The sequence below is a fragment of the Notothenia coriiceps genome, unplaced genomic scaffold, assembly GCF_000735185.1.
Source record: "Notothenia coriiceps isolate Sejong01 unplaced genomic scaffold, NC01 NC01_scaffold00000282, whole genome shotgun sequence".
Lineage (NCBI taxonomy): Eukaryota > Metazoa > Chordata > Actinopteri > Perciformes > Nototheniidae > Notothenia > Notothenia coriiceps.
The window spans coordinates 205301-220042 of record NW_011332983.1 but is presented as its reverse complement, the minus strand read 5'-3'; the positions used below and the strand labels follow the sequence as shown (position 1 = coordinate 220042).

The 14742-nt window shown below is 40.2% G+C and overlaps 2 protein-coding genes across 4 annotated transcripts; one reads left to right on the top strand and one right to left on the bottom strand.

Moving 5' to 3' along the window:
* The first annotated feature begins 721 nt into the window (after window positions 1–721).
* Window positions 722–6996, top strand: mmp19 (matrix metallopeptidase 19). Its single transcript, XM_010782405.1, has 9 exons — window positions 722–1338; window positions 1807–1892; window positions 2033–2163; window positions 2816–3028; window positions 3666–3911; window positions 4355–4480; window positions 4884–5048; window positions 5638–5765; window positions 5864–6996. The coding sequence occupies exons 1-9, from the start codon at window positions 1246–1248 to the stop codon at window positions 6092–6094; spliced, it is 1419 nt and encodes a 472-aa protein (XP_010780707.1). The 5' UTR covers window positions 722–1245; the 3' UTR covers window positions 6095–6996.
* A 606-nt stretch (window positions 6997–7602) lies between these two features.
* LOC104954920 (transmembrane protein 198-like) lies at window positions 7603–10746 on the bottom strand. 3 transcript variants are annotated; one of them, XM_010782160.1, is made up of 4 exons: window positions 10513–10746; window positions 8998–9573; window positions 8489–8637; window positions 7603–8222 (listed from the first exon to the last, which is right to left on the bottom strand). In XM_010782160.1, exons 1-4 carry the CDS (start codon window positions 10664–10666, stop codon window positions 8073–8075), a joined length of 1029 nt encoding a protein of 342 aa, XP_010780462.1. In that variant the 5' UTR covers window positions 10667–10746; the 3' UTR covers window positions 7603–8072. The 3 variants fall into 3 exon arrangements, with proteins under 3 accessions (XP_010780462.1, XP_010780537.1, XP_010780600.1); XM_010782235.1 differs by having other exon boundaries at window positions 8068–8222; window positions 8548–8637; XM_010782298.1 differs by having other exon boundaries at window positions 8068–8222; window positions 8560–8637.
* Window positions 10747–14742: the final 3996 nt, after the last annotated feature.

Sequence of the window (14742 nt, the reverse complement as noted above, 5' to 3'; positions counted from 1 at the left end):
TCCCCAGAGTCAGAACTAAACATGGAGAAGCAGAGTTTACTTAGTATGCTCCAAATATCTGGAACAAACTCCCAGAAACCTGCAATTCCGCTGCAACTCTGACTACTTTTAAATCCAGGCTGAAGACTTTTATTTTTGCCGCTGCTTTTATTTGAACTATTCACATCTCACGCTGCACTGTAACTTTTATCCATGTGTTTTTTATGTTTCTTTTATTATCCTTGCTTTTTAATGACTGTTTTGAAATGCCATTTTATAATGATTTCCCACTGCACTATTTCTTAATGCTCTTAATGTCTTTCATTTTTGTAAAGCACTTTGAAGTGTGTTGAAAAGGTGCTATATAAATAAACTTGCCTTGCCTTGCCTTATAGCGTATCCAAACTACGGCCTGGGGGCCAACTGCGGCCCGCGGACCATTTTGAATTGAAATTCAAAAAGTGTAGACTGAATCAAAGTATAATCATCTTCTAATTGTCTTATATTGTACTTCTTAAATATATATGTTCAAGTATATTACACAGTGTTAATAAGCCCAATTTTCAAATAAATGTAGTCCATTACATTTGAAAACATGTCCTAACCAATCTAAGTTGATAATAAAAAAGCCCAATAACAAATTTACATAACAACCTTGAAATAAACCCTTCATATTTCCTCTTATTATAATCAATCTGAAGCTTCTGTTTTAAGGAATGAGCTGCTAACAAAATAAATGAAACCCTATGGAGAGCTGTCAAGTATCAACAATAATTTACCTACATTGGATTGATTTTTCCAACTTATTACTAAACTTTAGAGGCAATATACCTCATCTCTAGGGAGTGGCCCAGCCCTTCGTATATTTTTCTGTATGTGGCCCTCGGTGAAAAAAGTTTGGACACCCCTGCCTTATAGTGATAGTTTCTTTCAGGTGAATGACTTCTTTAGAGAGTGTAACGGTAGCTTGAACCTATAAAGAGAGTGTGTAGATCACTTCTGCAGCTCCACATCTGAACAGCTGTAGTTTAACAGCAGGCTTGCTGGCTGGAGGCCAACTGGCTGCTCGTGTAATCCTCATTCTTCAGAGATGGATCATCACAGCCACAGGGCTGAGTCACACGCCTGCCGGCTGAGTTTAAAACTGTTGCAGCGCTGAGAGAACAAACACAGTCTGTTGGTGCTGAGAGACTCTGCTAAGCACTTCAGGCTCTGAGCATCAGCCCGGAGTATTTGGGAACTGAAACTTTTGATGAAAACTTGAATATGGACTACACAAGGCTGCTGCTGCTGCTGCTGCTCAGCCTCACTGGAGCGGTTTGTGCAGTGGTGCAATGGACAGAATTAGATGAAGCAAAGGTAAGATTTTTACTTTTCAAACATACACTCACAATCAGATTTTTTTTCTTAACAGTGAGTATACAAACTGTTTAATACTCTATATAAACATGCTCATGTTTTTAGTTAGTTATTCAAAATGTATTTTATTTTGCTGTCTTGAAATCAAACGCATCCATGATACATATCACATTAAAAAAATGCATGTGAATAAAAGCAAACAAAGCATTTATAACGAAAGGGGAGAAGGGTGTTAAGGTTACAGCATTATATATAATCCTGTAAGAAGTTAAAATAGGACTTTACTGTATCCTACAGTTCTGGTTTAGGTGCATTAATGTGGCTGCATCCTTAATAAATCCATAACGTTTTCCAATGTTCTTCTGTTCAGCAGCAAAACAACCACATTTACAAATGTTTTACAAACGTTGACTTAATACGGTCACATTATTCTTTTAAGAGCTTTTTTGTCTGCCTTTGAATGAACAGGCCTATCTGATGAAGTATGGTTACCTGAATGACCCCGCTGATCCGCAGGACCCCCAATATCTGGAGGAGGTCATTGAAGCTCTCAGGTAAAATAAACTGTTGCCCTTTCAAGAGGAAGCACATGCGGGTACTTTGAATCAGTTAGATATGTGTGAACGATGCTCCCAGATACAGAGGAGCTCCGGAGCAGGATGTGTGCAGATGTTTGATCCATTCTTGTCTCCAGGGTTTTTCAGAGAGTGAATGATCTGCCACCTACTGGAGAGTTGGATGAAGCCACTGTGGATGTGATGAGACAGCCTCGCTGTGGCATGGAGGATCCCTTCAACAAGAAACAACACAAATACAGAGTGATGGGTGAGTCAAGAAATTAAGCTTGATTCTCTCTTGAAATAAACTGACAGCAAGAAGTTCATATCGCTGCTTTATAGATTTTTTGGCAAACTGCACAGGTTACATTCTCTATGCTCATGTCCTGAAAGGTTAACATGTGTTTGTAGATTTAACTTTAAACGTCACCTATGACGCCACTTTTTAATGTATTTTATACATAATTATGTGACCCCTGTGTTAAGAGATTCGGAAAGTTTCAGGAAAAAAGATTATCTCTCTTTTTGTCCTGATCCATCTATATAAAAACATGTCTGAAAATGAGCTGTACGGTTTGGCCACTTTGTGATGTCTCAATGTTTTTTTGGGTTGTGCAACCATTAGACAATAACCAACCAAGGTGACACCCGCACAGCTTATCACCTGAATCTCCTCCGAGAACACCCTTGTGTTTTTTTAAATCAAATATTTCGCAGATGGAGGCTAGCAGCAGCTCATTAGCATTTAAAGCTACAGACAGAGAATCAGCACTTTTGAAACCACAAACTTCAAAATCAAGTGACAATGTTCCAAATGACTATGTTTTCATTTGTATTCTCAGTGACTAATGTAGAATATGTTTACTTAAGTAGGCAGTTTGGTCGTGGTCACATAGAAATATAGTATTCATCTCTTGTAGGTCGCTGGAGAAAAAGGAGCCTGACATACCGTATCTACAACTACACGCCTGACATGAAGAAAACCGAGGTGAAGATGGCCGTCCGCTCTGCCTTTAAGTACTGGAGTGATGTCGCTGCTTTGATCTTCAGAGAGATCAGCTATGGCAGAGCGGACATCAAGATCTCCTTCCATAAGAAAGATGGATTCTGCCCCTTCCCGTTTGATGGCCGTGGTAAAAAATGTTTTCTAAATTTAGAAACATAGCTACTATTTGCCCTGCTGTCCCCTGTAACACAGAAACAGATGGTCATTTTGAAATATCCTTTTAAAGGAATCTTTGTTCACATATTATAATTGCTTATCAATAACTTACTTGAAGGGTTGAAGAAAACTTTGTCTGGCCAGCATGCCTTCTCTTTAAACCAAGAATATATATTTTTTTGAAAGTTCTTGCTGAATTGAGGTCAATGGGGGTCACAGTTAACAACATCAACACTTCATCAAACATCTGTTAGCAAACTCTCACACTGCTTGTGCAACAGAATTGAAGTCTTTTTTTGTCCAGTAGTAAACACGCTTTTTCCCAAACGCATGCATTCTTTGCTCAAATCTAACTGTTTAACACACTTCAGCATAAAAGTTTTTACTGAAAATGTGTGTGTTAAGGAAGAATTGAGCATATGGCAGGAAGACAAAAATAAGACTTTAATGAGTTTTGTTGTTGTTAGATATGGTCCGCAATTTGGATTCATGCAAGGAAAACAATGTTTTTTATCAATAATTCAAGGGAATTAGAGGTGGGTTATTGATATACAAGTGACATTGTAAGGGTGACATTCTTTTAAATTGTTTATTTGTATCACTTGCAGGTCATGTGCTGGCCCATGCTGAGTCACCACAGTCTGGTATTGTGCATTTTGATGAGGATGAGTTCTGGACTGAGAGATCGTATTATGGCACTAATCTGCGTATTGTGGCTGCTCATGAGATCGGCCACGCCCTCGGCCTGGGACACTCTCAGTTCAGAGGCGCCCTGATGGCTCCAGTCTACTCCGGTTACCGTGCCAACTTCAGGCTTCATACAGATGATGTGCAGGGGATCCAGCTGTTATATGGTGAGTGAATCAAGAAGGCCTACTGGATTGTTTGTGTCAGTATTTATGAATTGGCATGAATCAGTAACAAATATATAAGAGAAAATAGCAAATACTGGGCGAAAAAAAAAGGGTAAATTAATTTTATTTTTTTATGGATTAACTCAACATGACTAATAAAATCATCATTATTAATAATTATTCACACCCTAAAAAAATTATATATTAAAATATCCGGGTTCAATTACACTAAAGTATGGTATACATTAAGCCCAATATTAATTAAATCTGCAGCTGGATCCTCAAAGTTAATCAGTCTATGACATAGATATCCTTCATTATTTATAAATAAAGGCAATTCAGGCGGTAACCTTTTTTGTTCTACATTTCTTCTCTGCAGCCAAATATATTTCACACAAATATTGATGTCTACTTTGCATTGACACATTTTCTCTGTTTTATAGGCAAACGCATCACTAGCACTTTGGCCAGTCCAATACTGCCGAACAGTCTGCTTCCCACGGAGAGCAGCCATGACACTGAGATCATCCCTGACCCCTGCACTGCCGCACTGGACGCTATCATGTTGGGTAAGTTATGGATTAATTGAGAGTAAACACAGGAAACGCACCACCATTGTAGCCTGACTTTATCTTAGACCACAACACACCACGTTTACAGGGAATAGACCGCCACATTCATGATCTACAGTAAAGGTTCAAACAAATTAAATAATATAAGATTGAAAGGAATATGAGATGACAGGTCCTTTGAGGAACAGTCTAAAAACTTTAAAAAATAAAACGGTGATTTGTTAAACTTCAATTAATTTTACATAACAAGTTTTCAATATTTGTCTATCTTCTGTTGTGTGAAGACGAGTACATTTTTCCTTTTTTTTTATAAAGGTATGTACCATCATACAAATATTGTTTTAGTAGGTTTACAAAACCTGAGACAAATACTTAAGTACCTCTCTGAATGTTTGATCAGGTCCATGGCGGAAAACGTTTGCCTTCAGTGGTGACTACGTCTGGACGATCTCTGATCTGGGACACAACACACCGATCCAGATCAACAGGTTGTGGAAGGTCCTGCCTGGAGACCTGAGCGCTGCGGTGCACTCTCAGAGGACCAACAAGACGTACTTTTTCAAAGGTACAGCTGTCCAGTGCTTCTGTTGTGTGTCAGTTGGAGAAGAAACATCTATATCTAACTTAATTAAATGCAGTAATTGCACAATTAAGAAATACTCCGTTATATTAAAAGTCCTGAATTCTGAATAAAAGTACAAAAACATATTTTCATCACATATACTTAGAGTGCCAAAAGTGAGAGTTTTTCTTCTGCAGAATGGCTTATTTCAGAACAACATATTGTTACTGGATTCTGTCTATTGATGTTTGTGTCTCTCAATGTTGCATCTTGTAAACATAGCCCAACTATAACTACTTGTTATAAGGCACGGTAGTATATTTATACATTCTCTCGTATTTATTTTGTCTTATTTTGTATTAATAATATAATTCTGCATCACAGCTATTAACTTCAGCTTTAAAATAAATGTAGTCAAAAAAAAAAAAAGGAAAAAGGAGTATAACATTGAAATACACAAGTAAAGTACAAGTACCTCAAGATTGTAATACAGTACAAGTGAATCTATTTCTTTACCACGCCTGGTTGTGTGCTCTTCTTCTGTTCTCCAGTTGTGAGTCCAACTGTGTGAATGTTTGTCTCCTGGTCGCAGGTGATAAAGTGTGGAGGTATACCATGTTCATGCTGGATGACGGCTACCCCAAACAGGTGAAACGGATCCCTCCGAACATCAACGCAGCCCTGTACCTGGAGAAGAACAAGAAGATGGTCTTCATCAAGGTATCATTAGCAGACTTTAAACATGTTAGTGCATCCCAATATGTTATTTTATTTGCAGAAATCCTCAGTGTGTGTGTCTTTGTTGTCTGCCTGTGCAGGGCTCAGAGTACTGGCAGTGGGATGAGCTGAAGTTCACTGACCTGGGAATCTATCCCAAACCGCTCTCCATGCTCTTCTCCGGGGTGCCGTCAGATCCAGATGCAGCTCTCACCTGGACCAACGGCAAGATCTTCTTCTTTAAGGGAGACCAGTACTGGAGAGTGAATGACCGGCTGGGGGTCGACAGAGGATACCCTCTGAGCAAGAGGGAGCGCTGGATGCGGTGCTAGGGGGCGACCATCAGGGGGCAGCGTGTAGCAAGAGGTTGGCTCCACACAACCACATTGTGAATTGTCACCAACCACGTGGAAGATCTATTCCCCACTAAATTACTTTTTGTATCTCAAATACTCAACCTGTTACCTCCAATTATTTAAGAAACTTTTTCCTCGAATGTCTTCACAGTGACATATCATCAAAAAGGAATAAATTATTGATGAATTCAACTAAGTGCAAAACTATATCAGATCCATTTACAAACTCCTACAAAAAAAAAGTCTAATTTATTGCGTGGATTGCCTCATACTTCCCAATGTATTTTCAACAATGCCACGTGTTTGTGAAGTAAAAGCAGATGTTAATGCTGTTGTTAACAGGGCCATGTTTTTGGATTAGGTTTTTTCAAGGTAACACAGGGTGAGTATTTGATACAAATCGTAATTTTGTTGGTAAAGGAAACAAAAGCTAAAGGGAATTTGAGAATTGATTTTATTTCACTGGACCTGATTTAAACCAGGCTTCTCGTAACCTCTGCAGTGATTTTTGTGAGGCTGACTTCATGAGTACAAATGTGTGTTTGTGCCAATATTATGTAATCTTTTGTATGATCTCAGGGCGAAATCAAGGGAGGCCTTCTGTTTTTCTCTACAACATGTGTGTTGAATTATGTGTGTTAATATTCTTCAGTAAGATGTAATATGATGATGGGAGTGTGCACTTTCTTTACAGACATTTTGTGTAACCATTCATGCACACTTAAAAAAGTTATTAATCGCTCCTTAAAATCACCTCCAATATCTTATGAGTCACAACCCTTTGTGAGAAATAATGTGACATACATGTGTCCTGATTTTTTTTTAAAGCCAGAATGTTACATTTTTTTACAATTAAACAAGACACTGTCTGTTCTTATGATTGCCCTTTTCAATTGCAGTTCCCTGTCACCAGAAAATAGGCTCAACATTCCCGTAAAAAGGATAGCAAAATATTTATCGTTCATTTTGATGAAAGGCTCACATTGTGTTGTATGCAAAAAACATTTGGAGGCTCCATGGCAACCCAACCAGTTGCATGGTAGGAAATCCTCCACATGGCCTCTTTATTGCCCATGAGAAATTCTGTTGAATAATGTGTTGCTAAGAGCTCAAAAAGACAAACAGTGACTCGATCAATAACTAAAAAACAGTTTTGTATCAAACACATGTATTTATTTCTATCAACAGGTATGTACAGATTCAGGTAACAAGTGCATTGTCCCTTCAGAATTCAAACAACACAATGGATAATTATTTTTAAAAATCTACAAATTAACAACAAACATGCTTTGTTTTTTGTCCTTTTTTAAACCTTACCATGTACTTTACATAAATTAAATTATAAAATGTTTACTTCACAAACACACACAGTCTAAATTATTCACCTACTGTATTCTGACAGAAAATGCAAACTATTATTTATTTGCACCTTTCAGCTTACCCTCCAGGTCATACTCCATGTATCTATTTGCATGTCATATTCATTCTCTTTAAAAAACTCTAAAAAATACATTTTAATGATAAACTTTCACAACTTCTACAAGCACACAGTTAGACAGGTCTTAACACAACACTTCAGGGCAATGACTAACTTCTTAAGAACAGTACGTGTAACGTCAAACATATTGTTTTGTATTATTCACTACCAAAACAGAATAACATACGAGGCTCGTACTTGCTGTTTATGTATTTAATACACGATAAAAGGAAATGTAGGACCCTACTTTGTTAGTGTCTGTGCTTAAGTGTTTCTCTGAGAAACACAGTGGTTATATTATAGCTTTCATCAAACACCTCTTACTTCTCCCCAAAAAGCAGCATTCTCTTTGACAGAACAGACGCACATCCTAGTTTCAAATCCATTTAAGAGCACGAGGGGAGCTGTTTGTAGGTTAGGAAGACACAGTTAGAGAACCGCAGAGCTTTAAGTAGTCCCTTCTTTTCTCTGTTTGGCTCAGACCCTGACGACTGGGGTTGTAGCTGTGAGGGGCGCAGTGGACCCGGTGTCGTAGTCAAAGTCAATCATGGTGTGGTTGGAAGTGCCGATGCTGCTAAGGGAAGTGCCGGTGCCCATCTGTCTGTCCCGCAGACTTTGCAGGTAGCTCTGAGAAAAGCCACACAGGGAGAGATGAGCCAGGTACACACAAAAAGGGACATCAGCAAGAATTTCATGGCATTAATTAGGCTTAGGCCTGTGACGATAACTGCTTTAATTGGAGGCTATATTGTGCCAAGAATAAATGTGGTTAACAATATTATTGTTTTTCGTTAGTGTCATGACAGACCTAGGCTTACTGGTGAGATAAAACTGATGCCATACAAACAAACTAATGAGTATCTACAGCACACGCCATGTTGGGTGACACTGACCGGTGCCAGTAGATCCCCAGCGTAACGTTTCACTGGGGTGGGTTTACGGCGGTACGTGCCTTCCTGCCCACCTGCCTGCTGTCGCTTCTTGGCGTCCTTCTCTCGAATCCGCATTAGCTGGACTCTCTTCTGTCTCCGACTGATAACCACTACAAGAAGAAAGGAAAAATCAAAGGCATTTTTGTAACATCACATCATGGTTTAAATAAAAACTGACAAAAACTGTGAGAAGCACAAGTTGAAAATGTGTGTTTGTTAAATACTAACTTAAAACATCTGTGCCCATATTTATCAATTGGCAAGAAATTGGGATTTTTCTAAGAAAGTTGAAAAGGGGCAGAGCTAGGTCTCTCATTGGCTGTTCCTGCTCTGTGAATACGTGTTACTGTTTCACCTAGTTGGAGTAAGTTGCCAGATATTTGTGAAGACACATTTATTCCTCTGTTTTTAAGTGCAATTTTTGAAAGTTGACATTTAGAACTCAAAGGCACATGATATTTCCTCCTTACCGTCAGTGTGCGAGAAGCTGTCATCTGTCAATTTCCACTGGACCAGTAATCCTATGAGGCTGAGGGCGGGCCAGATGCCCAGAATGACCCAGCTGTACCAGCACAGAGGTGGCCCGGTTGTAAGGCGCAAGCATTCGTACACATGATTAGCCAACACCAGCATCTCCACGAAGTAATCAGCACACACTGTCATGATGGCTGCCCCGAACACCGCCGTGGAGATCATGGTGAAGAGCTTCTGCCACTGCAGTGTCAGCACAGCAAACAGCATGCCCGCCCCTAGAAGGGAACCCAGTGGGACCCAGACTGTGGTTGGAGTGTAGAACTGGTGAGTGACCAGTAGGGCGGCGAGAGCCAATAGGAGGCCCAGAAGCAGGCCGGTCATGAAGAGGCCGACGCTTCGCACCAGCATAGTGACCAGGCCGCACAGCAGGCCGATGCCGAGGCCAATCCCGGCGCTGGCCTCCACGCTCAGCTGCGTGTCCAGCACGTGCTCCTTGTAGCACAGCAAGAAGATGACGACGGAGCCGAACATCAGACCAGACAGGAACATGACCGCCTTGAAACAGCGGTAACCTAGAGGAGGAGAAACCGGAAATAGTTACAATGAGGAATAAGGAGATGTAAAATCAGAGGATAAACATTTATCCTTTAATATAAATGTGAAAGGTTCAAGCTCAACAAAGCAACTCTGGACACAAAAAGTGAGAATGTTTTTGTGTGAAAGCACACGTTTATCCAAATTGATTTGATATATTTTAACGGTCCCCTATTATACTGTTTTTCCTCATTATAGTTCTCAGATATATACAAAACATGTCTCTGAAGTGTTTGGCTCCAAATACCAAACAGATCATTGCAGCATCCCATAAACCCGTCTGTTTCAAAAGTGCTGATTCTCTGTCTGTTACTTTAGATGAAAATAAGGAGCCACTCCCCACGCCCCTCTGAGAGATATTTGGTTAAAAAGANACATCAATCGGCAAAAACATATTCAGTTGCCAGTTACTTTGGCATTAGGGCAGGGATATCTAGATACTTTCCAAGGTTTGACATAATGAATTGTGCTTCTTTTAAAGCAAGCAACGATGTTGCAACGCCCCTCAGAGATATTTGATTAAAAAAACACAATGGTGCTCAGGAGAAGATTCAGGTGATAAGGTGGGGGGGGGGGGTTACCTTGGTTGGTGATTGGCTAATGGTTACATAAGCCATAAAATCGTTATGACATCATAAAGTGGCCAAAATCTGATCAGCTCATTTTCAGATGGGTTTTTATATAAATGGATCAGGACAAAAAGTGAGAGAATCTTTTATCCTGAAACTTTCAGAATGTCTTTACACAGAGAGGACACATGTTGATGTAGAGGAGAAAGGAAAAAGTGGATTTTGCACAATAGGTGACCTATAAGGCAGAACTATGAAGCTACACGTGGCATTTTGATGGTGTGTTATTTCATCCCAAAAACATTTAGTTTGACCCTCCCTGATGTCATAGTCTATGGGGATCCTCACCAAAGAAGCAGTAGATGATGCCGAACAGGCAACACATGGAGCATATGACGGCAGGGATGACATCATACTTCCTCTCTATCTCCAAACTGCAGGCGTCGACCTCGACCGAGCCTGTCCCGGCCCCCTCGGTGCTCAGCCCGCTGAGGTCTGCCATTATGGGTGATTGAGGGAGGCTGGAGTTCGGGACAAGGGTGAAACTTCTGGTGACGTTATCTCAAGTCCATCTGAGCAGGTCTGGGGAATGTAAAAGAAGAGGACATGTTTATGAATTACCGGAAAATGAAGAAATGGTGTGGTATCCTGATCAACACAGAAAACTGAAGTTCTCCAGGGTAAATGTGAAGTGTGAAACCTCCAGGTCAACTGTGACTTCTGCCTAGCTGCTCTGTATGCGCAGCTGTCATACACTCAACACAAAGCTATGCAACCCGGGCACACACAAGCAGCTCATTCACTCGCTTTAATCAATGAGACAGGCGCCCTGTTGATCTCTGTCCTGTCTTAATAATGAGGGTCATAAACTCTGACAGCCATAAATGGTCAGTCTTCTGAGAAAATTGAAAATTGAAATTGAATATACTTTTTTCTTCACATTTAACATCCGTTTTTGTTTTGTTCTTTCCAACTAAACCCCCTACTTGACCATCTTCATTGTTAAAGATATACACACCTACAGGCATTTGATCATTTATTATGATAACAGCCAGCATTACTATGTTTCTATGTAACTGTAAAAGTCATATATCTCTAAAATGTTGACTTTTTCAGCACTTTGAAGTAGGAATGTTTTTTCAAAAATGAACACAAGTCTTTCCGTTCATCCAACAAGAAAAAAAGATTCCCAAATTTGAGATGCACAGTTTTCACTAAAGTAACACGCTGATATACTAAAGTACAGTGTAAAATATGGACCACCTTTTTTCAATCACATTTACGTAACACAATGCCTCAAACATTTTTAGTAGTTCTTTTTTATTTCACCTCAATTGGTACTATAGAAAAGCTACATTTGATATTCAGTCTGCAGCGAGCCACAGAGGCTGCAGTGGGGCTGAGGGTCTGTGGGTGGACGGCTCGCTCCGAGGCCTCGTGTATGATCTCATCACAGCTGAGATCCGATTACAGCTCACTCACGTTTTCTGCTTGGGACAAACAGTCAGGAACAGTCCCTCCTGCCTTTATTCTTTGCTTTGTGCCAGATCTTTGTCTTCTCTGTCTATCCACTACCTCTCCTTCAACTGGAACGTTCCACACCTTAAATATTTGTTTCTCTTTAACAGTCAAATGTGCCTCATTTGTTACAACTTCTACTTAGACACAAGGCTCTGTAATTTGTATGTCCTGCCTATGAATTACTTGACATGGAAAAAATGAGAGCCCATTGGAACGTTTTCTTTCCTTCTTTAGTCTCTCGCAGATTTTCATAACCTGTCCCTGCCTCCATCTTTCTGCTTCCCATCAGTGACAACGTCAATGTTGGATTTTTTACTGAAAGACAAGACACACATTTAGGATGTGGTCATTTAGAGTCTGGACAATATGGTTTAGTGGAGGTTATATTATAGTGTATTTCCACTTTGAGGATATACTTTAATACTCTAAGATAATTTACTAAAGCAAGTCAAAAAGTCATATTGATAGAATGAGACAAAGGCAAAATAAAATATTTTCAAACAAAAAGGAGCTCAAGACTATAATCTTCACATCAACTCTAGCCAACTTAAAATGAGGGACCAAACCTTGTTGCAGGAAATAATAAAACTACAGGGGGGGCTCAGGGCGGCACGGCGGCTTGGTGGTCAGCAGTGTCGCAAGAAGAGTTTAAATATAATCTCTATATTTGTGTCTGAGGACACTTGAGTTTAAGTCTAAATGTTTTGTGATGGGTTGGCTTCCCTTGCCCAATAAGCATGACTCCAGCCCCATGAACCCTGGATAAGAGGTTAGAAAATGGATTGGCCGACACAGGAAGCTCATTGTTGAGGGCTTTGGTCTCTTTACTGTGATCTTTTCCTCCATGTTGGGTTTGATTCAGTCAGGGTTGCATTGTGGAAGTGTTCAAATGTGAATGTGTACTTCCACAAAGGTATCTATACGTTTACTTGATACAGATTGCTATTGGTTGTCCCTGGAGCACTTTGCCCCAGCTGGCCTTTGTCCAATAGGACACGAATGCAGCGAAAGGCCACCTGGTTGGTTTGGATATGAAACACCTGCACCAGCACGCTTCCTGCAGGGAAGAGTTTGAGAGTTTGTGACCTCTTGCTGTTTGGTTTGTTTTATAGTGAGAAATGTGAAGCTTAAATAGTTATGGAGTTAGGTCAAATTCTATGCATTCCCTCTAACAAACTACATGACGTAATTGTTGTATGTTACTCAGTAAATAGAGATCATTAACCTAACCTACAAGTAAAACTAAAAGTGCAGGTAATCTATTGTTCTCTAGATTTATACACAAATACACGTGATTTGATTTCTCTATCTTACAAAATATAAAAATATAGTAACATATCACTCAGTAGCCCTTTTTTCTTTTTACCCTAATTTCGGTCATTGGACACTAACAAGATTTTCTCTTGACTTTTTATTTTGCTTCAAGAGAGCCTGACTTTGAATGAGCGCTTTGTGGTCCGCTTATTGATTCCAGTTAAACCATTATATGGTCAAATGTCAGAGTCTAAAATAAATCAATGAAGCCCAATGTCTTCCTCTCTAACACACATCATATTTGGACACTGTTTGATCTTCTATTGCAATTGGTCAGACTACTTTTTGGTTTACCAGGCGCTATGTGTGAACTAGTTTATATTTCATCACCATTTTAAAAGTAATTAACTTAATACCACAAGTTCACACATTTCCCCATGAGTCCGCCTCGTGTTACCTTTCTGTCACAATGGTGTCCTATGTCTAGCAGGCTTGGAAGGCCTTGCTGCTCAGGGAGAATGGAGCCATTATGGGGCAAAACAAAGACTCTGAGTCCCATGCTGTGACCTCTAGTGGCACTCAGAGGAAACCATGCGGACGAAAAAGGAGACCGCATAAAGATGGTTGAGAGCGCCGAGGGGACTGGTAGATCCCGAGTGTTTGCTGTAAGATGTGTGCCAAGTATTTGCCTTCAGAGCGCTGGTGACTGATGGAAGGCGGGGGTCCTAACTAGAAACAGAACTATCTATCTTAATGACGGAGCGCTCTGGAGGCCCTTCCGATTCTTCTTCTTAGCTGAATTTTCTGCGAGCTGAAGTCGCCAGGCAACTAATTCAATACAACTCAATAAGACTGAGAGTCTTCGCTAGCAGCTCTGTGAGGCTGCACTTACTTAGTTGTAGCTCGATGCCAACATCAGCTTGCTAAAATGCTCACAGTGAGAATGCTGATGTTTTGGAATAATTATTTAAGTTTTGTATGCTAAAAATGTCAGTAGAGCTAGGAAATTAATTTGTTTTGAGCTTTAAAACAAAGAACTGGACAACATTCAAAACGAAATCTCATAATAGTGCTAGATGAAGAGTCAGAGGATCACATTTGTCCTTAAAGGACCTTGCATACAATAGATCTCATGGCAATCCATCAAAAGGTTTTTTATTAATATATTTCCCTCAAAAACATGTAGTCATCCTCATTATGACGCCAAAGGATCACTAAGGTCAGAGAGATATTTCCACCAGGGACGATCCGTCCAATAGTTGGTGGACCCACTGACCGGCTGATTAAGGGCTAAAGAGTTTACAGAGTATTTCATTTCCAGCAAGGATAAGCTTGATCAGTAGAGGTTTGAAATGTACCAAACCCCTTTTCTTGGAGTCCAATGGTAAGAAAATAGAAAAACAAAACACACAATTGCCTCTAGAAGTATCACTTACGTTTACCCAAGCAGCAGCAGGAGGAACTGTGAATTGACAAACAATAAGCATTAGCTGAAAATGGGCTATTGTAATATTATGTTACCCTTCAAACAAAAACTTGCCCAGGAGTATACTCCCCCTGAACAAACACTGCGGGGGGCTGAGCAGACTGAGTGCTCAGCTGCTGAGGAACAGGCTGGGCTGACTAAAAGAGTTCCCCACATAGCAAATTTGGGTGTGTTTGAAGAAGAGTTGGGTGGGCGTGTGTGTTCAGATCCAAGGATTCTGCAAGGGCTCCTCCAACTTGACGGCTAGGGCCAGCTGAGAAACTGAAATCCTGCCGTATTATGACCTGGATGTCTGACAGCTTCACTCGGAAGACTCT

Bases quoted from the DNA above. Each gene is read 5' to 3' on its own strand.
- mmp19 (XM_010782405.1), top strand. From the start codon at position 1,246: ATGGACTACACAAGGCTGCTGCTGCTGCTGCTGCTCAGCCTCACTGGA. The intron at 2,164-2,815 runs GTGAGTCAAGAA...CATCTCTTGTAG, and splicing joins ACACAAATACAGAGTGATGG to GTCGCTGGAGAAAAAGGAGC. The intron at 5,049-5,637 runs GTACAGCTGTCC...TCCTGGTCGCAG, and splicing joins CAAGACGTACTTTTTCAAAG to GTGATAAAGTGTGGAGGTAT.
- LOC104954920 (XM_010782160.1), bottom strand. From the start codon at position 10,666: ATGGCAGACCTCAGCGGGCTGAGCACCGAGGGGGCCGGGACAGGCTCG. The intron at 9,574-10,512 runs GTGAGGATCCCC...CTCCTCCTCTAG, and splicing joins CATCATCTACTGCTTCTTTG to GTTACCGCTGTTTCAAGGCG. The intron at 8,638-8,997 runs GTAAGGAGGAAA...TTCTTCTTGTAG, and splicing joins CAGCTTCTCGCACACTGACG to TGGTTATCAGTCGGAGACAG.